Genomic DNA, 27,657 nt, shown 5'->3' on the forward strand with positions numbered 1-27,657 from the left:
AACCTTTTTCTGGCTGCACAACCTGCCAAAACTCAGCACTGACATATTAATCTCATAATTACCCATACAGGATTATAATGAAACAGCTTATTATTTGATGGCTTTGATCCCTTTTTTAAGCCTTGCCTGTATGTATGTGCCAGCTACAGAATACAACCGTACTTTTGTCAAGCTGTCACAGGTCACCACTTATTATATACCACTTATTATGTTTTTATTGGGTATGATAATTACGGCGCAAGGGGGATTTTCATTTAAATGTTGTGTCAGCTGTTTAAAACAAGTGACAACTAATGGAAATGACGAAATAATGGTAGATGTAAAGAGTCATAAATTCAGCAAACAAACTTGCTAACATCAGTCAAACAACAATGCGCTAACATTAGCCACCACATGCTACTAATAAGACGAGAAGCATGTATCTGTAATTTCTTGTTGTTTAACTTTTTTTGACTTGAATGAGGGCTAGTACCAATTAAATTAGTTCATAAGATAATTATTGTCACTATAGTTACTTTGCTTTCCCCCCAAGAGATCTAAAAGACACCAAATTCTATATTTCATTTCATATTTAGCAAAATATCTATGTAGCATTTTAAGTTTTCATATCTTTTGCTACATATGAATATTGGCCCACAGATATTCACATCAACGTTCTCTATATTGTGCGTATTGTGGGATGTCAGAGGCCACTGTGGCGGTCCTCTGGGCCATTGTCGTCCCTGATCTGTGCGTTTCTAGATCTGACAGCTCCGCCGTGCCCGGGCCAACTACCACTGACTGGTCTCTGGGCTACAGCCAGACACACTGATGTGGTAAATCATCAGATGTGGAATCACATTTTCTGGGGACAGCAATTGAAAAACACGAACTGTCCTACATACTGCTGTTTCTGCAAGCGTCATAATTCCGATGTGCGCTGGCTCTGAGGAGAGGCTAAAAAAAGCAAAGTACATTAAAAAGAGGAATGTGTGTAGCTATCAGCAGAAAAAAATACCCCTCTCCCAAGTCAAATCCGCTCAATTACCGAACTCTGGAGAGCTATCCCCAAGCAACCCTTCCATTGGCTAATCAGTCACAGCAAATTGCAGTGGTGAATATTTCAGACTCGACAGATTTGAATAAAGACATCATGATTATTTTACCGTTGTACAGTTCCCTCAAATGATTTTAGAGGCCTTCAGCTGGAGCCAGTATAAACTGCATAACTCCTGGATTTAAGAAGGGGGGGGGAGTCGAAGAGAAAAGCAAACACAAGGGCTGTCAGTCAATGAGGCAAGCTAATTGGGTCGATCTCTTTAGCAAAGATGAATGAAGAGATTAACTCTCCCTATGTGTCCAGAGAATCTCCCTCCTCTGGCTCCAGGTGAATTAGCTGATGACAAGTTGACGGTGGGAATTCTGTTTCTCACTTCGACTCACAGCTGCAGCCCGTAATTCCACCGTGGCGCCCCCTGTTGATATCCCTGATTTCTGTCATTGGCTTTGTTTATATGTTGATGAACTGGCTCAATCCCGGATCTTTTGCACATATTTTAGACTATGTTCTTACAGCTGCAATATCACATGTTCCGATGCCCTCTGCGGACTATTTATACTGGCAGAGGATTGGAGAAGCGGCTCAAACACGGGCCTAATGAAGACAAATGAAGAGTGATGGGAAAACGTGGAGAGGAAGGTGTGAGGGCAGAGCACACTGTGCCCTGCTCTCATTTATTTCAGTGGAGAAACTCACAGCATGGTCCTAAAATAGAGGTCAAGGCTCAAATACTGAAAATGTCAGTGACCCCCCTCCCCCCCCCCCCCCCCCTTTTTTTTTTAGTCGCTTACACTGGAGATGGGATACAATCTTCTCGGAGGGAGCTGTGGTCAAAGGAGGAAATCAATACAGCTGTTGGGGGGGGGGGGGGGGGGGGGGTGTACAAATACAATGTCTATGGTTATTTTCTAGACAGATTCAGGGTTATTTTCTTGTACACGGTAATGTCGGAGGAATACGTCAAACCACACCCACAGGACACTATGAGCCGTTTGTTTGCGTACATGATTTGATGTACAGTCTGCGGTGTGTATTTAATGTACATGAGAGTGTAACAAATGGATTTGCACTTGTCTGATAGCATCAATAGGAAAATCCAGCATGGAGAAAATAGTTGCATTTGATTGGCCACACACTGACAAGTGTCATCGACAGAAAAGATTTTTGCATATATTTCTTTTTCTGTCTCCGTGTGAGCACTTTGCTGACTTACTGTGTTCTCTTAAAAAGGCATCGCTTCATTGCACAGCAGACCTCCAGGATTCTGTCTGACTTTGATCTCCAAACCTGTCATTTCACACAGAGGAAAGGAAACCATTTTTTCTTTTTTTTGCGTTATGCCTAAAAGATGTGTAACGTCTTTGTTCTGAATCTCTTTAAATGTCAGAGCAATGATATGGAATCAAAGTTGAAGCTCAGTGTTTGTAATTATTCAAAGCTGGTATCTTAATCTGGCGCTGCGTTTGAAGCGGGGGAAATGTTAAAGTGACATTTTTGAGTTTAAATACTGTTAAAAACATTAGTGAAGCACTTAGCCTGATGGTTCGCCGTCACAGGGAAAACAATGTCTGCAGCTCAACAGCCGTCAGGTTTCGCTAATGATGTCCTGGTGGGCTGTCAATCCACCAGATGAACGGACAATAGTGTGCCGAGAAGAAAATGCTTGAAATAGCTAATTGCGTCGAAGAGCCCGCTCAACCATTCTGTAACTACTATGTGTTCACAGATGTCTTTTCCAGCTGCTATTTCATTACGGAGCGCAGAGACATTACAGGCACAATGCACTGGCTTTTTTTTATGAGCCTTTTGTATGTAGCACATCAGGTCATAATGATTAGAGATGCATTATTGCAACCGCGGAGGAGGGGTGTACTTCTATATGTGTGCATCTTCATTATCTCACCTAATATGCCCCTATCATTAATCGTTAATCTCTGCCAACTTGTTGATTGTCAGTTTGGAGACACATTTCTGGAGAGGAGCCCGAGAGTATTTGCAGCCGGACCTCTGTTAGTAGCGCCAAGCAACACAGCCACAAATTGGAATGTGGTACAGCTCTGGGAAAGCTGCCAAGATTTAAATTAGACAATAACCTCTGCTCTCTCTATATTGCCTCTCTTTTTTTTTCTTTTTTTTTTCCAGCTGCAGGCCTAGCCATTTGTTTAATACAGTCAGCCCTGTAGTATATAATAGACTGATATATGAGTCACTGCTCAGCAGTTTGTGTTTTTCAGATTTATAGAGATTGAACAACTGTTCAGTTTGTGCTTACTGTGGGCTTATGGTAAGAATAACAGAAAAGACACAGGTTACACACCAACTTTGGAAATATTGGGACTGCCCACACACGGGAGGGTTTTTGTAATCCACGACTGGACTTTGATGTTCTAATCAGTAAATAAGTGAAAGAGACAAAGAAACTGTGGATTAAACATCCAACTACACTCATCGGTACCTATGAGAATTGAACTGTATAATTTTAAGGATTTATATTAGGATTTTATCTTCTGATTTTGAGCTTGGAAATGAGTGAAACAAAACCAGGCAAGCCATTAGGGCAATGAGGATGCTTTACTGTGCATCAAGGCTTTTACTGATTTGAGCATCTTGATGTTGTTGCTTTCATTACCTTGATTTAAATACATGTTATCTCCCCAATTTGAACCCAAATTCCCCTTCCTGCCATTACGAGATGGGAAATCAAGGACTGTGTGGAGTCCATCACTGAAAGCTCTTGACTGTGCACATTCCCACAGCCAGTTATAATGAGTGTATTAACCAGTAACGGCAGTACAGGGAATAGAAAAATGCATCTGTGCTGCCGGAGCAATAAGAGAGGACTCCACTCCCAACGGCTTTCAATAAAGCTTTATGTGGATCCAAGTACCAGATCTCATGGCTGTCCAACAAACCGAAGAGCACAACCATCACACTCGCCACCACCAAAAAACGAACCCGGTTCCAGTGGGCCGCGAGCTGTTTTTCCTCGTGTACGAAATGTAACCATGTCATTTTTTTTTTTTTAGTTATTAGCCTCCTTAACCCCACAGCAACCTCTCGCTCTGCAGCGAAGAATGGCGAGCAGAGCAAGAGTAAGCTCGGCTAAAATCCACACCTCTGATACCATCTAGAGTTGGAGTCGCTTCAAAGCTGCTGAGAGTAAACAGCCTTGAGACATGGCTTAGCTGAAAAAGCAAGACAACACCAGCAAGCCAAGTCTTTCTCATGTTGCTTCCTCAAGAGCTGTGTGTCCGTGCAACGGCAGCCATTGTGAGAAAGCTACACCATGTTTCTGAGGCCCTCTCCACCGCCTAAGCTCCTTTGTGGCTGTCGGCCAATGGCTTTGCACCCCGCCAGATCAAAGATGGAACCCCATTTAGCTCGTGCTTTCTTTTAGGATTTGCTCTTGAGAGTACAGAGCAGACTCAACAGCTTGAAGAAAAAAGGGAAGAAGAAAAACAAACGGGATGTTGGATGTTGACCTGCATAGAATTGAGACTTCTGGGCTCAGGCTATGGATCCATTATGACAAATGCTAAGACCATCTTTGTTTTGGCAGCATTTGCTAGTCCTAGGCCTTTTAAGAAAACACAGCTATGGTGAACCTCAGTGTATTCCAGCTCCATTGTGTAACACGGTGTTGGATGTGGTCATGCTTCCAAAAGTATGGGGTTAAAGGGATGCTGTATTGTCACGGTTGACTCAACATTTGCACATAAACCTGATGACAGAGAAGCCTAGAATGTTAGCATTATTTTTTTTTTAAATGTTAATAAATGAGAGAAGGAACAATTGTGTTATTCTTAGCCACATTTGCATTATGTCTCTAGGGATGGCAGTGTTGATCCGTCAGTTGGTCCTCCGCTTTCCTTCCAGTAACTATTGGATGGATCACCGTGAAATGTTTTACAGACATTCATAGTCAAACATGACGTGCTAAACCCCATGTTAGCATTTAGCTCAAAGCACTTCTGCAGCCTCACAAGCTTCTGAATTGGCAGAGCCATTATTACATTACAACACATACCTGAAGATTACTTTGGTTTTGTGTTCTCTCGTATTCAGTGAAATAGTCAAAGTGACTGCTTAAAAAAAAAAGTACAGCATGTGTTTTGACTTGTTATAATACGAGCAGATTCCCACAATGCAGCGCGCGTCAGAAGTTGACTTTTCTGAAGACGGTGAGCTTTTTCTGCCTGAACTAATGTACGTATGGCCGCGGTGAGCTCAAATAATCTCACGCTCAAGCACTTTAAAAGAAATTCCGAGATGTGCTGTTTCACCCCGGTCTGTTTGTGTCTCCGTGTTATCTCTCTTGTACACTGCGTCTGTGCTGAATATAAATTTTGCCCCGAGGAATATGCCGAATGCACCAGCTGTAGTTCGCCTTTCACTGTCTTTCAACACTCCCCATAATGACTGGGTAGCTTGAGAAAAAAAAAGTATAATGCATATTTGCTGAGCTGTGAAATCGCTTTAAGATTTTCCTTTTACTTTGATAGTTAAGCTTGTCATGTTGGTTGGATATGCAAACGTAGTTTCGTGCCCTGTGACCGAAGCATGTAGAGTAATTTAAAGAAGAGCTCTGCTATTTGGGTCTACGTTTTTTTTCTCTCACCTATTTAGGCACTTTAATGATCTTCCACAGTCCAAATTTCATCCATGTTTAACTCTGATCAAACGCTTGCAACATGGACCAGGAAGCATGGCCTTTTAGTGGCAGGTTTTGGATAACTGCAAGGGATTAAACTGGTCCTCCAGGTCTATGTTTGCTAAAGCAAAGCAAGCTGTTATGACACTAGCCACAGTGGTCAGAGAGAAGGTAAACAGCCTGAACAAAACTGTCATCAGCTTGATTCAGATCCCAGATAAGACCTGGATCCTCTGCACTACTGCTCACACTGAGAGGCAGAGGAAGAGTGAGATGCTTACAATAAACTTCCCTCCTCAGCTTCTACCTTCATGCAATCGAGAAGTAGCAGTTCTAATGGTGGAAGACAGTGCCGGGCTGCGGGGAGTAATGATTTTAGCTTTAAACTGAATTACCAATCGATTCGCCACGCAGATCAGAACACAGGTTGCGAGGCCGACTGCGTGGACATGCTGTGTTTGCGGAGTCGCTTTACAAATTGACTGCCGCACAGATAGGAGGAAGTACATCTATATACGTCGACCCCGGCGCTGCGTGTGCGACGGCCCGCTGGGCCGCGGATAGGCCTTGTGATCACCAGAGAAGGTAGCTGTGAAGAGTTTATGCTGAATCGGGTTGCAAATGAGCACGTATTTGTCAAGCAGGGACCTCGGGAATCAGAAGATACGATTTCTTTTTTTTTTTTCTTTTTTTTTATACAGAGGGCTTACAGCAGAGCCTAACCAGGTTTGCAGGAGGAGAAGCGGTGCATGCTCATTTGCGTCTGTGATCCCCTTTGCTGAATGAGATGCCTGGTGGTGGGCCAAGCTTTAAAGGAAATTGCATGATATAATACATTGCAAATTACTGCAGGGGTTTTTCTCCAGGATTGGAGGTTGAGTTTTAACTGCGGCGTTTTTTTGTGGCGTTTTATGGAGGCCACTGGAGAACATATTAGCCCAAGTGTCATGTTCCTGAGAACACATGCTAGGCTGTGATTACTGAGCTCAAGCCGAACTGTAAAATCGCTTGTCAGCAGTTGAGATGTTTCTGGAAAAAGCCGGGGCTCTTGATTGAATTAGTTTGGTGGTTTTTCAGTAGGGAGGAAAAATGTGTCCAATTTGGTTACCTGCTGACAGACGGCACTAATATTGCGACCGTTTGATCGTACTTTTAAAATCAAGGAACAGCCCTCCTGAAGGGGATGTGAAAACTACAGATTTATCTCATTTTCATTTTAATGCTAAAATGCCATGTCAGCATGCGTTTTCCCCCGCGTCATTCTGTTTTTATTTAATCACCATTGACAGAGCAGTATTGGATGTTCAGATGAGGTATGGGCCTGGTGTATGTTTATTTTCCATTTGTATGCATGCGGAGCCGGCAGCTGTGCTATCAAAGGCTCTTCAGCCATGTATTCTGTGGATCTCGGCTGTCCGGTTCATGTTTGCTGATAGGATCTGTGTGGTTACTCCATCATATTTGGGGTGAGATGGGGTCATGTTGGTGCAATATTGTGTTCACCCTGAGGTTGAAATAATTTTGTTTGCTATAATAGCTGTAAAACACCTTATTTCCCACTGGACATTCGTTCATACAAATGTTTCCGCACTGGGATTTAAAGTGCGTGTGTGGGAGGGATCAAACATCAAAATAACATCGTCGGATGAATGTTGGTGGTTTAGAATCTGATTGTGAATAACAGAAACTTTCACGTAGATTCAGGGAATGTCCTTGGAGTAATGTCTTGATTTGACTGCATAAAAGAGAGGCAGTTCTGTGCATTTTACAGTAAAACTTCAACATTAATATTCATCCCATACACTGCAGAGGTTGCTTGGTTTTGCTGTGTGCCTGCGATCATGCAGACAGTGGACTCTTTTCACGTTGGGATCAGGGCCCATGTAAGCTCTTAATTCTCTCCCGTAAAACAGTTATTGAAGAAATGTGCTGGTGGTGCAGAAGGAGAAATAAAAACACTGAGTGCCCAGTGTTTGCTCTGCCATGTAGCCATGTCTGACTCTTGACTCTATGACTCTTAGCGCGACTCGTATTACAGAGCACCTTTTTAACCAAGAATTCACTCTGTTAATAAAAAGCCTGATACCCCACAGCTACTTTAAAAACACTCTTTCCTATGTTTTTCCCTTTGGATCCCTTCTAGTAGAACATATCTGCTTTTTTTGTATCATCAGTGGAGCTGTTGCTGTAGTGCTTTACTAAGATACTCAAGGCCAGTTCATCTTGCGTTCAGGTGCATTTATTTTTACTAAAAGTCCAGGAATTCCACTTCTTGCATTTTTCAAACTTTTCATTAATGTTGCTTCTCTGTATTTTTTCTGAAATATAGTTTTGTTGTTTGTTTCACACGGCAGCTCTCGAACCAGCTCGTCACATCATTTTAATTGCAGAGCCTTCTTTGTCTGCGCTGACCCATTTTAGCTGCGTGGTCCCTCCAATCACACTTAATTTCATCTGGCATTTGACTCAATCGTCACTGCTGTGAACAGGAGCGGAGAATGCCTCCCCCTCCCCTTACCCCTCCCCCCTCCCTGAAAAAAAATGAATTGGGAATAACAATAATAATCTCCACTCCTTGCTCTGGTTGTCCGCCGGGGCCTCCGACCCTGGCCTGCGATGCAACGTGGTACAGCTTTTAATGGTGAAGATTGATACCGCCGGTGGCTGGGGACATTTCTCGGGATGTTAGTCACAGTTCTCGGAGGAGATATGGAACTGTTCTTAAAGGGCCCCGGAAACACAATAAAACATGACTCAGAGAGACAGAGCCATGGGAGTTTCACACCACTAATTAGCACTCGGATTTACTTTGATTGTGTTTTCTCTAATGGATCCAACGTCCTTGCTTACAGTATGCATTTCAACCATATACCTCAAAGACACCTACATGCTCATAAAAGTTGTCGTCCACATGAAACCGGTGACGTGCAACATGACAAGTGAACTCAGTTGAAAAATGTGTGTCCATGAAGTTTGCATGCAACCCCGAGAAAAGGCTAAGAAACATTTCACAGCTTTGCTTTCTTTCACACAAGCAGGCAGGGAAGTGTACAAGCATCTATATTAAAAGTGGCTTACAGATTTTCAGATCTGTCGGTATCCCTCTGGGTTATATTCCTGAAGTCTCAGAGAGCTATTTACAAAAGAAGAGCAGTTGTCTGCTCGCTCTTAAAAAAAAAAAAATCGTATTGCACATGCAGAGAGACACGGGTGCAGAAGACAGCACTACACGACGCCCTATCTCCCCCCACAATCAGAACAATGTTCCTAGTGCTTGAATAGAGAAGGATATCTCTGAGACTTCAATTTGTTATCTAAAAGAAGAAGAGGGACAGAGTAACACTTCCCAGATAAGCCCCAGCGTAAGGTTAATTACCAGCCGAGTGGCTGACGTAAGCCGGCCATGTCATGTCTCAAAGTTACACACGGCTGGGAAGTGAACGCGTGCTAGCTATTGACAGACGTTACTCACCGGAGGTGTGTGGGAGTGTGTCTTTTCGACATTTGCATGTGTGTGTTTGTGCAAACATGCAAACCTCCCCACAGTGTTCCAGTCAGATATAGTTTAGTGGGGCAAGCTCCAGGTACGGTGGCCCCGGAGGCCCAGACGGCACAAACCACCTGCTTCAGCAACTGCTAGCAAGGAGCTTGTGGATCCCCTTCTCATTGGTGCGTAACACTGTTAACATTGCTGCTGATCTCTCTCTCTCTCTCTCTCTCTCTCTCTCTCTCTCTCTGTCTCTCTCTCTCTCTCTTTCTCCCCCCCCCTCTCTCTCTCCAGGGCATAGACTAATTAATGGATACCATTCGCAGTTGATTAGCAGCAGTTCTTTCGGTAATTACATTCGCATACTAACCACTCAGAAGAAAAGGAGAAGGGAGAAAAAAACACAAAGGGCTAGAAAATATATTAATGCACTTCTCAGTTCGCTCTGATCTTAATTTGTTTCCACTATTGTTTGGCTTCTGCGAGGAAAAGAAGCCATTTATTCCCCCCCCTCCTCTGTCTATTGGAGTTCCTCGTCTCTCATAATGTTTTAAGAGAGTGACTTTGTAATAAACACACAAAAGAGATTACCGCCGAGCTTTGTTGGAAATGTGTGTTCTCGGTGGAACCTCGCAAAGACGCGCAAAAAAAAAAAAACCCTGTGACTGTTTCTCCTCCAGTGCCGTGTGGGCTGGGTGTTGCACTCCTCACTCACAGAGAGGTGCATTGTGCTCCTGGGCCCAGCTGCTAGCCCATAATTCTTCATTCTATGTCCCATTGTTCCTACCTGTCAGCGTGGCTGTGTCTCCAAAGAAAGGAAGTGGCTGCCATTTTGCCAGCAGGCTGTGTGTGGGTTTGAAAAGGGCGGGGTGTGTTGTGAAAACATGTTATTTCTTCCCAAAGTACAGGGTTTTAATAGCTTATCAGCTGTCTCTGCACACTAATGTTAAGTGTGGTGAATGTGTGTCTTTATAGTGTGGCACTATATCTTCTGTTATTACTCTGATGTTAACAGGTAAATGCATCCAGAGTACGTTCATGTTCAGATGCATCATGAGAATGGAGACAGGTCCAAGTGAATTAGATACAAAAAAAAACAGCACTCATTAACCCCAAAAATATACTCCAGCAATATTAAACACTTCTCTCTACCTCCTTATTTCCCCTCAGCATCTCTCCTGTCCCATAGTTTATTTGAAGTTAATAACCTGCCACCGCGTCTTGATGGCTTTGTGATGCAAACATATCCTTAATTGCCATCCCATATGAGCTGAATAGCCGGCCCGGATTCTCATTACCGCCGGGTTGAATTGGCCTGGGCCCTCTCACACGCCTCTCGTCATGTCGCAATAATGGCAGAAGGCAGAATGTGCACGTGCACGTGCAGGAAAAAAAAGGGGTTAACCCCAGTGTGTAAACATCATCACAATCGGTTTGAGTGACAGACGTCTGCTGTGTTTTACGGCGAGACCTCGACCTGCATCGGATGTTATGTGGATGCTAGTTGGCTGATTTGTGTTTCTCCTCTTCACTTGCAGTTCCAGAATAACAACAACTACATGAACATGGCCGAAGCCAACGGCGCTCTGCTCGCTGCCGGTGACGTGAGTACACTTTACTTTTTTTTTTTTGCCATATTAAAGTTCTCTTTGAGGTACTCTCAATACAACTACAGTTAAGTACAGTGTACAGGTGTCATGTATATAAATGAAACCTTTTTCATATTTCTCTCGGGTTCATGATTCACTATCTGTTTGGCGAGCCAATATCTAAATCATATAGCCCTATATTCCACACAGTAAATCCCTCTGAAACATCCATAATGATAAATTCCAATTTGAATTTCTCCATGTTTGTCACAGGCAACATTATTTTATTGCCTCAAAACGTCGCCTGCTCAAATGCCGACGCCGTCCCGAGAGCCACAAAAGACAATGAGCTTACTGAAAGATGAGCCCGACTCACCCTGCATTGTCTCACAAGTAACTTCTGGGAGCTGATGCTGATGTGATTGTCTTCACTGCACTCTGTAAGATGAAGTGATATCCCGGGAAAAGCCGAGGTTATGAACACCTGTTCTCTCCATCTCTTTCAAAGTCATAACGACGGCGCCCGTAGGAGGCTCCTATATTTCCTTCACTCTCCGTCCGCCGGCACTTACATAAAGTGAATTGTGTGCTGTACTGTGGAGAGGGAAGAGAATGGCTGTTCCTCTGGAGGTACATAACCTCGCCTCTCCGAGCCATCGCAGTCCTAACAGTGTGCTAAATTTACTCGCTCTATTCCCCCTCCACCCACTCCGCTGCCCTGTCATTAGAGACAAGTACACCAAAAATACCCATCATCCTCTGTGGTTCAAACGGGCAAATCTCATCCAGTTTGGCGGCGGGGGGGGGGATTCAAAACCTCACAGCAAAGCGTCATTACGCAGCTCCGAAACAGCAAGCTCGGTGTCACCGCTGACCTTATATTGTTTTCAGTCGGGGACGCAACTGTGACATTCACGCCGAGACAGAAGTGTTCATAATGTGGCCGCTTCACGGAGCTACAGAGTGTTCGGTAAGAAGTTGATTTTACCCCCACACCATCGCAACGAGTGGGTGCATCCTCCGTATCCACTGTGCTGCCGTGGCCCCCACTGCAGCGGGGAGCACGCCCGACACAAGCTGCTTGGAGAGCGCTTGACCTCCAGCTGTGAGACAGTCAGGGAGTGAGGGGGATGGGCTGTTTTTTTTTCTTTCTTTTAATAAAACAACTTAATTTGCATTCCATCAAAAGGAACAACTGTTTCCAGTGTTAAAGCACATATTGTGCTTTTAAGAGAGAGAGAAGAAGTCTTAATCATAGGTTCTTCTTTTCTCGGAGTGCCAACAGTATTGTTTGTTGCAACCCAAGCTAAAGGAAGGTTAATTTGACTTCCACTGTGAGGTGTCACAGCATCTCCACTGTAATGCTATATTAATCTCCATGGGCCGGGCGTACAGTGCAAAAAGGGAAGTGTGTGTTTTGAGGGCTCCATGATGAACAACTCACTTTGACAGCAGGCTAAATTTATGCCAGCACATTTGGTTTTGCTGTTGTTTTCAAATCAAACAGGAGGGTTGTTACATAAACACCTTCTCGAGTGATGTCTGAATTGAGTTATTACTGGGACTCAATTATCGGACTGCATTTGCATAAATTCTGTAAATATTGAATTTGTTTTGTGTAAATTAGCTGCATTTTTGCATCCCTTTTTTGTTTCCTAAACCACCTGTTGTTTTACATGAAGAAATTGCAATGTGAGTGTCCAGTTGTTTCACCTACCATTACATGGTGTAAGAGTGACAAGTAATAATAATGTTGGATTGGATTTGTATGCCGCTTTTCAAGACACTCAAAGCACTCTGACAGGGTTCCAGGTTCCATTATGCACACAGTCATACCGGTGGTAGTAAACTACGATAGTAGCCACAGCCGCCCAGACTGACGAAGGCGTGGCTGCCATTCTGCGCCTACGGCCCCTCCAACCACCACCTCAAACATACAAGAGTCATACACATTCACACCAGGCAAGCTGGGCGAAGTGTCTTGCCCAAGGACACGACCATTGACACAGTGACAAGGGTGGGGATCGAACCGCTGACCCTCCGAACATGGCCAACCCACTCTACCAACTGAGTCGCCCCGAAGTAGTCATAAAGTCAGTGAACTGACTCACTAATGTTTGTTATACAGCAATACTAAAGAAATACCCATCTGAAGTTTGCTAACATGAGTAGGGCTGCAAGCTTATAACCAATTTATAGATTATTGATCAATATTGATGATTATTCATCAAGATTATTTATTGACAAAAGTTTTCATAAAGGAAACCACTATAGGATCTCCCAAAAAGCAAAGCCAAAACATGTTGATCGCCGCCCTGGTGGCTGGCTGTTAGTTTAGGAAGCGCCTTGATTTGATATGCAGCAGAGTTGAGAATTTATTATGGGAAGCCATCGTGATCACCGTTAATATTCAATGAATTGTGCAACCCTAACCATAAGCCACTGGTCACACCAGTACCAGACTGTAGCAGCAGGACCTAGCAAGTTTTTAGTTGCGTAGGACTTTGCATTTACAAGAGAAAGTATGTGCTCTTTCTTCCTTCAAAAGAAAGACGAATACATGGGGAAAAGGATTTCGTTTTTGTCTGGGATTTGACTTTTGGTTCAAAAAGATCAGAGCTCCTCTGCTATAATAAGCACAACTGCAAAATGCCTCAAAGCTAAATCGAAGCCTGTTTACATCCAGCTGCTATATGTCTGCACAACACATAGTGTATATTTAAAACAATATGTATTGTGCTCGAGGCAGAATGCTTCCACATAAGAACAGCGGACCTGTGTTTGCTGTTTAGATGGCTGGTGTATCATTTACCTTCTGCACTTAGAGGATGAGATAAGATGACCTTGGTGCGCCCGGTAAAGCATACATCCTCGCAGAGAAAGCTTGACTGCTTCCCTCAGGGAAAAGGATACTGTATACAGAGATTGTGTTCCACTCAGATGTATCGCATTACTTTCCCAATCAAATTAGAGACATGTAATGAACTATAAATATGTAGAAATGGACTACAAATGATCTAAATTTGAAATAATGTTGATTAGGGGTGCCATGGTTGATGTTGTCATTTGAGTAGCTGCACTCTGCCCGTCTAGATATTTGAAACTGGATCCTCAATCCTGCCTCTATTGATTCTGAGGCCTATTATATGCAGTAATTGCATGCTGCTGCCTTTAACAAGTCTTGGTTATTGCATCTGTGAATTGCATTACTACATTTATTGAAGGGCTGGGAGTAGCGCCCGAAAAGCTTTCTCTTGCTCTTTGTCCTGATATTGAAAGAGCAACATGGCAGCACAAGGATAAGATATCAGAAGGGAAAATTCACTCATACACATCTCCTAGCAACCCCCACCATATATTTCTATTTAAACATTTCAATGGTTAGATAGAGTTGGGGTAAAACAAAATACATATAGCCTACAAAGCAGCATTTTCAGATTTTTTAAACCAGGATTATTTCAAACCTTTGGACTAAAGTCCCTTTGAGCCATGCTAGTGATCTGGCTCACGGGAGGGCTATGTTGGTTGGTCAGTGCACCACTTTGGTCCAGAATGAAATACATCATGTGTGGAAATGTATTTTTAATAGACCTTAATGGTCCCCGGAGGATGAAGCCTACTTCCTTTGGTGATCCCCTGACTTTTTCCTCTATCGCCACCATCAAGTCACAATTTAATTGGTCCAGTACTTTTGGTTTGTGAATAAATACTTCCAGAACTAATAACATTCCCATCAGCCTCAGCTGTACTTTTGCATTTAATAGTGATCATCAACTGTTAGCATGCTAACATGCTATGATAGTGAACATGGTAAACATTATACCTGCTAGACGTGAGCATGTTGTTGTCATTGCTAGCAGGTTAGCATGCTAGTTGTAGCATTTAGCTCAAAGCACAAGCAGCAATTTTGGCTTAAACACTTACTTGTGCATTATTCACTGTTGTGTATAGTTGCTCATACTGGGTACATCAGGCCTATCTGTTACAAGCGCTCCATGCCCTCATACCACTGGACACTGTGGTTGGAAAGACACACACACACACACACACACACACACACACACACACACACACACACACACACACACACACACTACTTTCTCCCTTGCCCAACCTTTAACATGTACATGCCTGCACATCCCAAGCCAGCATCTGGCTTGGCACTTGGCTTTCGCTGAGCCTTTCCGAACAATTTAAATGGATAATCAGGCTGGTGATGTGAAGAAAGTGGATTGTGCATCTCATAATCTCTGATCAGAGCCCCCTAAGCTGCTCCTGGTGCCGAATTAGACTGGCTTTATGTGAAATGACACAAGACAGTGTGCAACACTGTAACACTCTGTGGGTTCCAGTAAAATCTGGCTCCTCATCCCCGGGAGAGAGGGCCTTTTCTTCACAGACAGTTGACATACCCCCCGCCCCCCCTCCCCAAGTGAGACAGAAACGCCATGTCTCCATTATCAGTGCCCCTGGTGCAGATGTTAATTTGTATCATCATTAACAAAGAGAGGCGATGCACACAGACAGAGTCTCTGATACTGATCTTGCTCCCTCCCCCACTGGTTCCCTTTTCGTTCTCTCCTCTGCTCCCATTCTGTTTAGTACGACACTAAACACCAGCATTCCTCCACTCCGATGTGTGTTTTTGGCTTAAAGGTCACAGTCATGCTTGTGCTGCTCTCCCTAAAGAAGTGCCGCTCACCTCAGCCAACCTTCTTCTTTGACGTCTCAAATCTCTAGGTTCGGCTCTGTAATTCAGGCCACAATGCACCAGCCTATAGGAACCAGTGGCCGAATATAGTTCTGCCCTGATTTTCAAGTTGTAACACAGCAGGAAACCTACTTGCATCTGCGCGTAGTATCCGTAGTAAGAGCAAAACTCATGTAAGTGATATGTTTTCTGCCCCAAAAGCAGCTTATGCAGATAAACGCGGTCAAAGTTGCGGTGTGTCTGACTGTACTGGACCAAGAAGCTGTGGATACTTCCCTGTCATGGATTATAATAGTGTGCCAGTCTTTTCAGTCGCTGCATGATAGGATACAGATGAGACTTGCACTATAGATCCCAAGGCTGGATCCCCCCCGCGTTGAAACAGATGATTGAAGGCCGCGCTGATGAACAATCTCTGATCCTTCCCCATATGCAACTAACTTTCTTTTTTTTTTATTACATGACTCATGGCAGTTTTGTTGTATATATTTGTTAACAACCGTATGCGTTTTTAATTCACGCGCTGCTGAACAGGCATTATTTTAAACTAAGTTCTGGAGGGTTTTTTTTTTTTTTTTTGGAGTGGACTGAAGCATAATATGACAGCAGAGGACTCGGAGTAAATGGTTCTCACTGAAGGTGCTTGTGATTTATTCTGCACTCTGCTAGCCAGAGGCCAGGGCTGTGATGAATATGACCTTAGCTCCTTTTGAAAGGAGAACTGATTCTCTAGCTGTGAAACACGCACTGAAAAAGTGAAACAGTGGAGGGGAGCGGGGAGAGAGAGAGAAAAGGAAGGAACTCTATTTGCTGCCTCTGCCTGCTGGAATTCATCAGTGCTTGTCAAAACAGCTGCCCTGAGTAGGCAATGAATTAGTTTCAAGTGTCTGTGTGCTAAAGCAAACACGGGGAACATTAATACTCCCTAATCAAGGGTTTTGGTGGCATATTCCCTCTGTTGTCTCCTGTCTGTTATTCCATCCTCGAACAGAGACGGAAGGACGGAGGCAAAGAAGACAGAGGACGACTCCTAATATCACGTTTATGGGTTTGAGTTCAGCAGAACTTCACATCTGTTGGGCTAGGAAGTTTGATTCCCGTGGGAAAAGTCGTGCCATGATGCTTTACATGTGCCTAAATGCTGTAATGTTGTCACATCTGTTTAGAGTGAGGCAACAAAGAGTGAGAAAAACCAGCTCCCCTTTCAAACAAGGCAGGCTTTTTATCTCGGAAGGTGAGGCGTGATCATCTCCAGGACTCGCCATCCCATCGTTAAATGAAACGCAGGTGTGTGGAAAGGAGAAACGGAATGCGGGAGACACATCTGTGCCTGTTTGAATTGGTATAAATGCCCATTTACGTCCTGCTTTTTGGCCTTTAGGCTTATTATCTTCCTGCCAGGATTGTGCGACGTATTTCAAATAGTTTACGAGGTCTTAAACGGTACCGGAGAAGTGACACAAGGCCATGGAGGTTTCACATCAACTTCAAGCGCTTAGTTTTTGTGTTTCCTAGTAGCTTCTTGATGCCAGCACTGTGCAAAGTGCCAGTCATGTCGGCAGCTAGCTCTGTGTGCAGCTGCAAGTATGCAGACCGGCAGTGTGGTCATTGTGAGGATATGAATATACCGGCTTCCCAGAGACTTAATGCAGTGCACGGATGAAAACAAGACCCGAGTAGGTGAACAGTCCCATCTCCAAGAAGGCACATAAGCAAATTAAGTGTGACCGAAAGCTTTAATTCGAAAGGCAGAAGGATTAGGCTGTTTGATGAGCAGATTTAAGGGTGCAGGCGAGGGGAACAAAAAGAAACACTTCTGGCCAAGCGTAATAATCTTTGAAAATGTTCTTTAAACCCATCTGCCTGTGACGTGTATTTTCACTGCACTTCAACCCAACATCTTCCATCCCATAAGATTAAGGGCTTTTATCATGTATCCTCTCTCTCTCCCGTGATTGCTGCTTGATATTTTTTTGCTTTTGACGTCTTCCTCCGCACTTTTTTTTCCCTCTCTCTTTTTCCTCAAAGTGGACTTTAATAGGTTTAGGAAATGTTACATCTTAGTGCACTTACAGACAAGTGTTTTACCACTCTACCAAACCACTCCATGTCTTAAACAAAGTTGTCTTATTTAATCCCTGAAGGCTTTCCTTCCAGCGTGTTAGATAAGGCCCACCTCGGCGGATGTTTCCTGGCCTGTTTGTGTTGCTGGAGTTCATGATTTTTTTTCCCTCTTCCTTGCAGACGTTTCACACGCCCAGCTTGGGAGACGAGGAGTTCGAGATTCCTCCCATCACACCTCCGCCCGAGACGGAGTCTGGTCTGGGTCTGTCGGACGTGGACTCCCCTTTCCCAGCAATGCCAGAGCCTCCAGTTCCTCACAGGGGTCTCTTAATCCCCCAGTTCCCCCCTCAGAGCCTGGATCTGCCCTCTATTACCATCTCACGCAACATGATGGACCAGGAAGGGGTGTCTGTCAACAACGGCCAACCTGTGGTGAGCACTGCCACGCATGCACCCCACCAGTAACTCAAAAAAGTCTATTTATTTTTTTGGCGAAATGTTATCCTCATCCGTCACTACACATGAAATCCTGCACCGCTGGTGCTCCGGTATGTGTCCAACTTGTTCTGGAGCTCCAGATGTGGGTTTTTGATTGAGCATCTACACAAACAGATATGATTTGATACACTACCGGACAACCCCTGATATCAGAAGCAAACAGTCCTTAAATGAGGCCTTTTATTGAACCGAAATGTCACCTTCACAGTTTCCGTACGCCTCCTGTTGTCAGTGCATCTGGCACAGCATCTGGCCTTGTTTACAGCACAGGAGGTATATGATCACATTGAGTAAATGTCATGATATTATGTTACTTACTGTGAGGATTTTTTTTTTTTTTTTTAAGCACACCGAGTGTGTGGATGATCCCCCACTGTAAGGTGAGCAGATGTGAATAGATCACAGGTGTTAAAGTACAAAGCGCATTCAGTCCCAGAAGGACGGTGAGAATAGGACCCAAAAGTGCCACAGTTTCACATGCTAATGTTTTATTCATGTTGCCTCCAGAAGCCCCTTTTTCCCCCTGTTGTAAATGCTGATGCATGTTTCTGTCCCAATGTCACATGAGGTCTTCAGGAAAAGACACATGCTTTTGTTTGAAGGTTAGGATCAGCTTTGTCTTTGTGTTGTTGTGTTGAAAGCTCCTTTTAGCTGAATCCTTCTTTCCTCTGATATAGATTGGTCAAACACGGAGCTGTAGATGAAATAATCACTCTCTTTATGGTTGCTTTTTTTGTTGTTGCTATAGATTGTGAGATTGTTGTCTTGGGGGTGGAAAGGCATTTTCAAATGCCACAATCATAGAAGCATTGAGGAGGAAAAATGGAAATGTCAGTGACTAGTTGTCTTACAGACCTATTATAAAAAATGGAAAAATCATTTAGGAGAAAAGAAATGAAAGGACAAAAGGCATGAGTGGAGAGATGATGATCTTGATGGTGAATTTGCTTTGTGAACCACAGCACACATTGCAATGAGGAGAGGTGCCATTATCATTATAACTGTGATTAAATGTAATGAACACCCCCCCTCCCCCTTTTTTCTCTCCACATTTGTTGAATCACATCGATATTAGAGATATTTATTTACATTCCATATGGGAAAGGGGCTATAAAACATTTTTTACAGCTCTTTTTCCTGCTCCCATGCTTCTGGCATGTAAAATAATTGCAGCTTTTAAAATATCTCCCGCCGCATACAGTAAGTGAGCCCCAGAAGGCTTTTGCCTAAAGAATTTTCATTTCATGGTCAGTTAAGCTTTCTACATCTGGAAGAAACGGAACCTTGACACAATTACATTCCTGACTGTTCTCACGACTTGCTGGAGGATTAGATTTGATTCTCAAACATTATTCCTCTTTAACACCATTTGCATGGCTCATGTCTCTGATTGTGCGGAGACTCTATTAAAAACCGCGGGGTAGAATGTGGGTTTCTGCTCCTTGCCTCGTGGCTTTTGTCGTCGGCGGCACCACTCACTTGTTATCAGCCATCGCACATTGTAGCTCGTGGTGGCCCCCTTCATTTCTCCTGTAAATTGGATTGATCCCTAAAAGTCGTGTGACAATGCCTTTAGAAATTCTATTCATCTGTGGTTTTTATCTTTGCCTCGAAAAAAAAAAAAAAAGAGAACGCAACTTTTTTAAAATGAGATAACTAACAGCGGCGTTCACAGTGCGTTGTATATACACAGACAATGATTTATAAAGGCCCTAAGAGGGGTGTTTTGTCATTTTGTCAGCACACTGATAAAGGAATGACAACCTTATATACATGATTACATTCTGTGGTATTTGTTATGGCTGCAGGGGCAAACAAATAAACCGTGCACTATTGCAATTACATTTTTCATCAAGCCGCCATGCTCATATTTCCCAAACACTTGTCTTGCTCTTTTTCCTTTCTGTATAGAAGCTACTGGTGGAGAATATTTAGTGTGTGCAGAAGCCTGTCCCTTATCAGAACTTAATGAGAAACCCAAGCGGAGAATATACCTGGGCTATTTTCAAAAGCTTCTTCCATGTCATTGCATTGCCAAGTGTTCTGCTAATTCCTCTCCCCGTAATGTTCAGCGTATGTCTTGCAAATTGGCCACAGATGCCGAGGCTTCTACAAAGAGAGAAATACATTTTCTCAGCTGCAGTGTGCCTGGCAAGCCATGAATCTGAAGTCATTATTTATTTAATCTGCGCTCCTAACAAGCTTCTGACTCTCATTTTTGTCTCCCAGCATGTGTCCTCCTGATTTGTGATTGAATCTCAATAGTGCCAAATAGTACTGGAGTTAGAGCTGCCAGTATTGCTTTATTCACAATTTCTTCTCGATTCTTCTCCCCCGCTGCACAGCGAGGGTCTCTGGGTTCCATTTCAGAGAACACCTGGTGCCTTCGCCGCACTTTTGGGCTTTTTCTTGACACATGTTGGCGTGCACCGATATATATCCTCCACGATCTGGATTTGAAAACCTATAGTAACTAGTCGTTTTACATGTTAAAATCACTATTTAGGAGGAATGAGCCCTGCTGTTTTCACATGCGGTAATGCATCTATATGTTCCATTACCAACTAGCTGTTTCACATGTCATTAGCTTTACTGCAGCAGATGTATGCTAATGTCTCCCGCTGGACCACGGGCATCATGCAAGATGAGGATGGAGAAAAAAAAGACATTTGTAGTTCACATGATTTGATATGCCTTGATACTGTGTAGATTGCCAGAGTATAATACTCTGGTCAAAAACCACTATATCCTGAATCAAATGGAACATGTGAGCACTGTTGCAGAAAGCGTGTTTTTCTACACTTCCCTCTTATCTCCCTTCCAAGCCACGAAGCACTGACATGAGTTGTACATCAATTTAAGAGAGTGGATTTTTTTTTCTTTTTTCTTCCTCCTGCTCCGTTTCTTTTTTTTTTCTTTTCTCCCTCGACAGACAGCTATTGTGACATATTGGGTCAGTCAGAAATGAAAGATATTCATGCAGGCATGCAATACTTGTAATGAAGTCTCAGCTTGACCTTCTGCATGATTGATTCTGTAATTTACTTTTTTTTTTTTCAGGCAGCTCTCAAAATGAAATGATGTCATGTTGGACACGTTTTAAATACCCATAATGCATCAGGAGAAATGGGGGTATGGGGGTATGGGTCAGTGGTTGTACCAGACCGGGGGGAGGGAACTTATTGGCCTGACATTCTGAGGGAGTGGGGCATGGGGGGGGGGGATTTGTTTTTAAGTGGGGGTGAGAGGTTGGGTGAGATAGATGGACTGAGTTTGCACACCACAGAGTGAGAGAGAGAGTGTGTTTGACTGAGACTGGGAAGGGTAAAGAAAAACAATTTATCTTCATGCTATTATAGCCTTTACCGGCATTCAAAATTCCATTTTTCTCATTTGGCTTAAGCACAGACTTCAGCAGGTTGCTGAAAATGGAGGCAAAAAAATAAATAAAATGGTGTACCCGTTTAGAAGGCGAGTAAAGGAATATGTGCAGAGCACTGATAAACTATCTTTAATAGGACTGACCTTTCATGCTGGCGAAAGTTACTGGGGGATTCATCCTTATAATTACCATATAGATGATTTTACCCCTCTCCTGCCATGGAACATTTCCAAGAGCTCTGGCATTGATTGAATGGAAATTGAACTTGTTAACATTCTTTTCAGCCTGTTACAGCTCAGTACATGGTGACACTGTTCATAAATTCTACCCCAAATTCTGATTTCCAATATCTTAAAGAGCAGACTGGAGCCCGACATCACCGTTGAGATTGTTATCACTCGCTGAATGTTTCATTTTGCGTCCAGCTGTTGTGTTTATGGGCCTGCATTTATTGTGGAAAAAGGTTTCACACATTGACAACAGTGTGTGTATTTATTTTTTTTCCTTCCTCATCTGCTACACTGAGTGTTTGCTGTGTTTGCTGTTTTATTTCTTTATGCAGCATATTGTTGTTTTTCAGATTCCACATTAAATGCAACACAGTGGAGAATAGTATAAAATTAATTTACATGAAAGAAAAAATCGTTATTGATTTTGGAGTAGGCTAGATTTCAGCATTGTAGTGTTGGACCGTGCAAACACACACACACACACATACAGACTAAGGAGGGCACATCTGGCCACTGTGTACTCAAGATAAGGACTTATTTGCAGATTTACGATGACTATCAAAATATCTAGACGTCTGCTGTGACTGCTGACAATACTGCAATCAAAATGCAAATGAGAGAGTAGAGGGACATAAATAAATATCCCCACGCTCGATTCATATTCACAATCAAGGCCACTGTTACCTTAGATTCTTTCTTTCACCGTGTTATTAGCCGTTATCTTTCCGTTCAAATCGCTGGTGTTTTTCTTTCCAATGTAACCGTCGTCGTTCTTTTGTGACACCGAGTGAAAGGCACAATTGCTGCTACTCCAGTTATTGCTATAATATGTGATAGAAGAAGACATTTAGCAGGCGATTGAATGTGATATGATTACGTTTTTAACTGTGGTCATCAGTGAATTTTTTAATTTTTTTAGAAAAAGCGCAACATCCAAAGGCCATTCGGGAAGAAATAACCATATTCCAAACAAATGGTCGAATGGGCCATTGCTCTAAGTCAAAACTGCATCACTTGGATTGGGCAAAAGTGTTATTATACAGATGGCCACGACTAATGAGCTCAGTGTGTGCGTCTTTGATGTTCGCAGTGAGCAGAGAGCAAACTGCGAGCCATCGTGTTCTCAGTAATGAAGATGACAATAGCACTTGGGAACATGGCGGGTTGCAGATATGTAAATCACAGTCATTTGGTCACAGGCTTGTTTATCGTAGCTTTTATTCGAAAGCTTCCATATTTGAAGCATCACAACAATATGTCTTCAATCCCCCCCCACCACCACCACCACCACCACCTTTTGCCCCCCCATCTCTTGCAGAAATCTTCCTCGCACATGTAAATATAAATCTGCTCTCACTTCATAGATTGTATTTATGATAAGCAGCAGACATGGCATATGAGAAAGAAAATGGATTGTAGATCCAATATGTTTCTGTCGGAAAGAGTGTTGCGATATTGTTTTTGAAGAGGCGCATTCATAAGGTTCTTTCAATAAAGCCAGGTGTGTGGGTTTATGATGTGTTGATGTTGGAAGAGATTGAGTTTGCGCTGCTGAATACCAGATGGATGTACCCAGGGAGAACAAATCACCTTTTCTGTTGTGCTCACGTCCCCTCCTCTGTTCCATGTCAGCTCTGCTTGCTCTCTGATCAGTCTTCACTCTGGGGAGCTGGCAGTTCTTGTAATTTCATCCTCGCTCGCAATCAATGCAAACATGTTGCATGCACCTTTTTCTCTGAGACTCTTTTAGTCGAGAGACAAACGTTTTACCTGGGGAGGAAAAAAAAGATATTTTGAAAATTGCATCGTACCCTTTACAGTGGGAGGGAGGGGGAGACGTCCAAAGCCCTTAAGCTTCATGCCTTCAACCAGTTAATTTATGGAGTTGATTATATAGAAGTATATTTTTTTTCCACTCCGGCAGTCAAACATGATCTATGAAAGGTGCCTTGTTCGCAGAGTCTATAACCTTAAAGTAACATTACACTTAAAAATATAGGTTTGCGGCCGCCTCCAACTGAACTGACATGTAGGGGCATGCTTACAAACTGTGACTCGAACAGTCTTTTGCTTTTTTTTTCTATTGTGGCATTTGAAGTTATGTACCACAGCGCCGGGGAACTGAGTCCACTGTTCCCCTCCAGGGACCGGGCAGTCAAAAGCTGTGTCACACATTTCCATACAATAGAGTTTTGAAATGAATCGACCGGGCTGTGTAGCCATCTATTTCTGGCTTATAAAGTTGGCTCCTCGGATGTCGAGATAATTTATCATGGCCTGTAATAGAGACTTTTAAGACCTAGGACATAGTGACATGTGATCTGCCACATAACAATCCGCAGAATCCAGTGACCCGATTTCCCTCTCCAGTACGGAGATTCGCCTTCGTGAGCTTTGTGTGCACAGGGCAGCGGGTTGTCATAGTGAGCACAAAGATATCTTTAAGCTGGAGAGAAATGAGGTGTGAGGCTACGCAGCCAAAAACCTTAAGAGCAGAGGGAGAGGTGGATCAATATATGACATTTCTTAATAAGCCCTCTTTGCATTGACAGAATGTTGGACCGGGCCATCTTCGCCAGTACCCAGCCAACCCCGCCATGGTGATGAAGTCCATCATCAGCATGAACAGCCCCAATGGGATGTTGTCGCGGAATCAGCTGACCACCATCAACCAATCCCAACTCAATGCGCAGCTTAGCCTAAACATGGCGGGACCCAACATCACCCACACTTCCCCGTCACCGCCCGCCAGCAAGTCGGCCACGCCGTCGCCCTCCAGCTCCATCAACGAAGACGACCAGGACGACGGCAACAGGGTGAGCAGAGTTAGACTCCATTTATATCAATGTATGACATCGTGATTGTAGGGACTCGACCTGCTGATGTAATGCATCATGTTTGTAAATTCCTTTTATCTCAATCATCGCAGGTCATCGGAGAGAAGCGACCAGCCCCCATAGATCCCGCAAAGAAGCCCAAGACTCCCAAGAAGAAGAAGAAGAAGGATCCCAATGAGCCTCAGAAGCCGGTTTCAGCGTATGCCCTCTTCTTCAGAGACACCCAGGCCGCTATTAAGGGTCAGAATCCCAACGCCACCTTCGGAGAGGTGTCCAAGATCGTGGCCTCCATGTGGGACGGTCTGGGAGAGGAGCAGAAGCAGGTACTACAAACCTTGATCATCAGACTTGTCTAGTTACAAACAGTTACTTCACTCTAAACAATACTTTCTAATTAATGGGAAGCTTTATTTGTATATTCACACATGCATTTGTGTCATCACAGGTTTACAAAAGCAAAACAGAAGCTGCCAAGAAAGAATATTTAAAAGCCCTCGCAGCATACCGTGCTAGCCTGGTTTCCAAGGTGAGAAACTGTTCCTTCCTTTTTCACATGAAAAATGTGTGAATTTGAAAGAAAAGTTCATTAAATTTCCCAGAATTTCTTGTAAACTCTTGTTATAAGAAGCACCTTTTTTTCTCCCCATCCAGGCTGCAGCAGAATCAGCTGAGGCCCAGACCATTCGCTCAGTACAGCAGACCCTGGCCTCCACCAGCCTGTCCCCAGGCCTGGTGCTGCCCTCACCTCTCAACCAGCACCCCTCCATGTCAGCAGCTGCCCAGGCCCTCCAACAAGCCCTACCACGGGCCATCGCCCCAAAACCTCTGCAGATGAGACTAGGGGGCAATCAGATCGTGACCTCGGTTACAGTCTCCCACCAGAACATGTCCTCTGGGATGCCACCGCAGCTGCTCGGCCAGATGGGCGCCGGAGGGGGCATGGTGGCGGGCGCCCAGTCCACGGCGGTGTCTCAGATGAGCCCGCCGATGCAACCGGTGCAGCAGCATGCGATGCAGCAAATGCAGCAGCAGCAACAGATGCAGCAGCACCTCCAGCACCATCAGATGCAGCAGCAGCAGATGCATCACCAGCAGATCCAACAGCAGATGCAGCATCAGCATTTCCAGCACCACCTCCAGCAACAGCTGCAGCAGCACCACATGCAGCAGCAGCACCAACACCAACACCAACAGCAACACCAACAACAACAACAGCAGCATCAGCAGCAGCAGCAGCAGCAACAACAACAACAACAACAGCAACAGCAGCAGCAACAGCAGCAGCAGCAGCAACAACAACACATGCAGATGCAGCACATGCAGATGCAGCATCAGCTGCACCAGCAGCAGATTCAGCATCTCCAGCAGCAGCAACAACAGCAGCAGCACCAGTCCCAGTGTTCACCACCCCAGCACTCTCCTGGTACTCCACACTCAGTGGGAGGCTCTGCATCGCTCGGCAGCCCCCAGCCGGCCCCACAGCAGCAACCACACCCCTCCCAAATCCAGGCCCATGCCCTGTCCCAAGTCAGCATTTACTGAGCCAAATGGAAATCCTATCTCACAGAACAGGAATAGAATAAAAGCATCATTCCACGTTGCTTTTCTAAGTTGCACTTAAGAAGTGTTGAAGATTTAGAATGTTATACAAAGAACTTTGTCCATTGTTATAGACGGATATGCACACACGTGTACAGGGGGTAAACATGTTAACTGGGTTTTTTTGTCTATAAAATAGGCTGAGCTATGGCAGAAGCCTGTTAGGGCGAGCGCCCAGTGTTTGTTTATTTGTTTGTTTGTGAGGTCTTTCAGTTGTCAATTTGAAGTGACTGGGCACACGCTATGTTGAAAGATGTGTGTCTTTCACTGTTTTATTTAACAATAAAGCTTTATTTATGAGGCCAGAGTTTGTCAGTTTGAACGCGTTCCAACAAAAAAGGATTTCTATCAGCTCTTGCTTGGACTGAGTGACTCACAGGATCCTTGCTGGAAACCAGTAATCAACAGATCAGTCCCACACTGGCCACTATATAGCGAGACTTTTACCTTTCTCTTTCACCCATTGCTCATGCGGATGTAACTGTTCAACAACATGGAAGGAAAATGGTTGATCAAGTCATCACACATCAGAGGCCCAGCGATAACCGAACACATTTAAATCACGACACAAATGCGGAAAAACGTCTCGAAGAATAAGGGGAGCAGAAAATGAAAAGGGGACGCAGATCTCCGGATGAACGACCGAACAGACTGAAAGAGAAACTGCCATAAATCATTTATTCCATCACATCACATCAAACCGTAGCTGTAATCTGCTGTACATGTTTTGTAGAGTGGGGAGGGACGAGACCTCCCGTATCCAGTAATCTACCCTCCAGACGATTTGCCCAAAAGCGTGTAACTGGCACACACCCACCATCTCCCCCACCCCCTCCCAAAAAACACAACCCTCTTTTAATCTATTTGTTTTTACTTCAGATGTTTAACAGTTAAATTATGTTTTTATTTTGTGTAACAAAAAGGGGATATTTTATGGTAAATACAAATGTCCGGATCAAGGCAGATGGTTTGGGTATCGATGTATTTTTACTCTGCTCCTTGATACGTCATTGTTTTAAAAAAGGATAAAAAAGAAAACTAGCAGAGCCAGTTTCTTGCACTGCCAAAGCCAACTGAAAAAGGCATCGGAGGTATTTTTGCCAGCTGTACAGAAGTCCCTGGGAGAAAAAGAAAAAAAAGAAAATGTTGTACATTTTTCATATCACCTGTTGTAAAGTTTTAATATGTGAGGCTTTAATTAAAACATTGTTAAACGACCTGTGGATTGCTATATCACATAGTGCATTTCTGCTCTTTTATACTTTTTTATGAGTTACAATAGCAGCGATTCATTTTGTTTGTATTTTTGCTTACAAAACCAACTGCTTTTGAAAAACTGTCCATAGAATAAATGCATATCGGTACGGAGCTCTCGGCTCACGATAGAAGAAGTAATTTAATGTTTGAGTTTTTTTGCTCGGCCATGAAGATGAATCCAGAGACATTCCATCACTAATATGATAGTAGCCATAATTTTGTATGAAGTATTATATATTTCTTTGTGTCTCTGTTCAAAATTAAAACTATCAATCACAAATATTTATTTTGAAGGAATCGGTTTATTTCAAAA

General features: G+C 43.6%; 1 protein-coding gene across 1 annotated transcript in view; it reads left to right on the plus strand.

The window, feature by feature from the left end:
• tox3 (TOX high mobility group box family member 3) overlaps positions 1 to 27,304 on the plus strand; it is a 37,956-nt gene extending 10,652 nt beyond the window's left edge. Inside the window, exons 2-7 of the mRNA XM_084013959.1 lie at positions 10,716 to 10,781; positions 17,722 to 17,973; positions 24,204 to 24,467; positions 24,581 to 24,811; positions 24,934 to 25,014; positions 25,140 to 27,304. Coding sequence (XP_083870085.1) covers positions 10,716 to 10,781; positions 17,722 to 17,973; positions 24,204 to 24,467; positions 24,581 to 24,811; positions 24,934 to 25,014; positions 25,140 to 26,030 — 1,785 coding nt within the window. The 3' untranslated portion in view covers positions 26,031 to 27,304. The remainder of the gene's footprint in view (positions 1 to 10,715; positions 10,782 to 17,721; positions 17,974 to 24,203; positions 24,468 to 24,580; positions 24,812 to 24,933; positions 25,015 to 25,139) is intronic.
• The last annotated feature ends 353 nt before the right edge of the window (positions 27,305 to 27,657 follow it).

The sequence above is a fragment of the Eutrigla gurnardus genome, assembly GCF_963514095.1.
Source record: "Eutrigla gurnardus genome assembly, chromosome: 1".
In the NCBI taxonomy this organism is placed as follows: domain Eukaryota; kingdom Metazoa; phylum Chordata; class Actinopteri; order Perciformes; family Triglidae; genus Eutrigla; species Eutrigla gurnardus.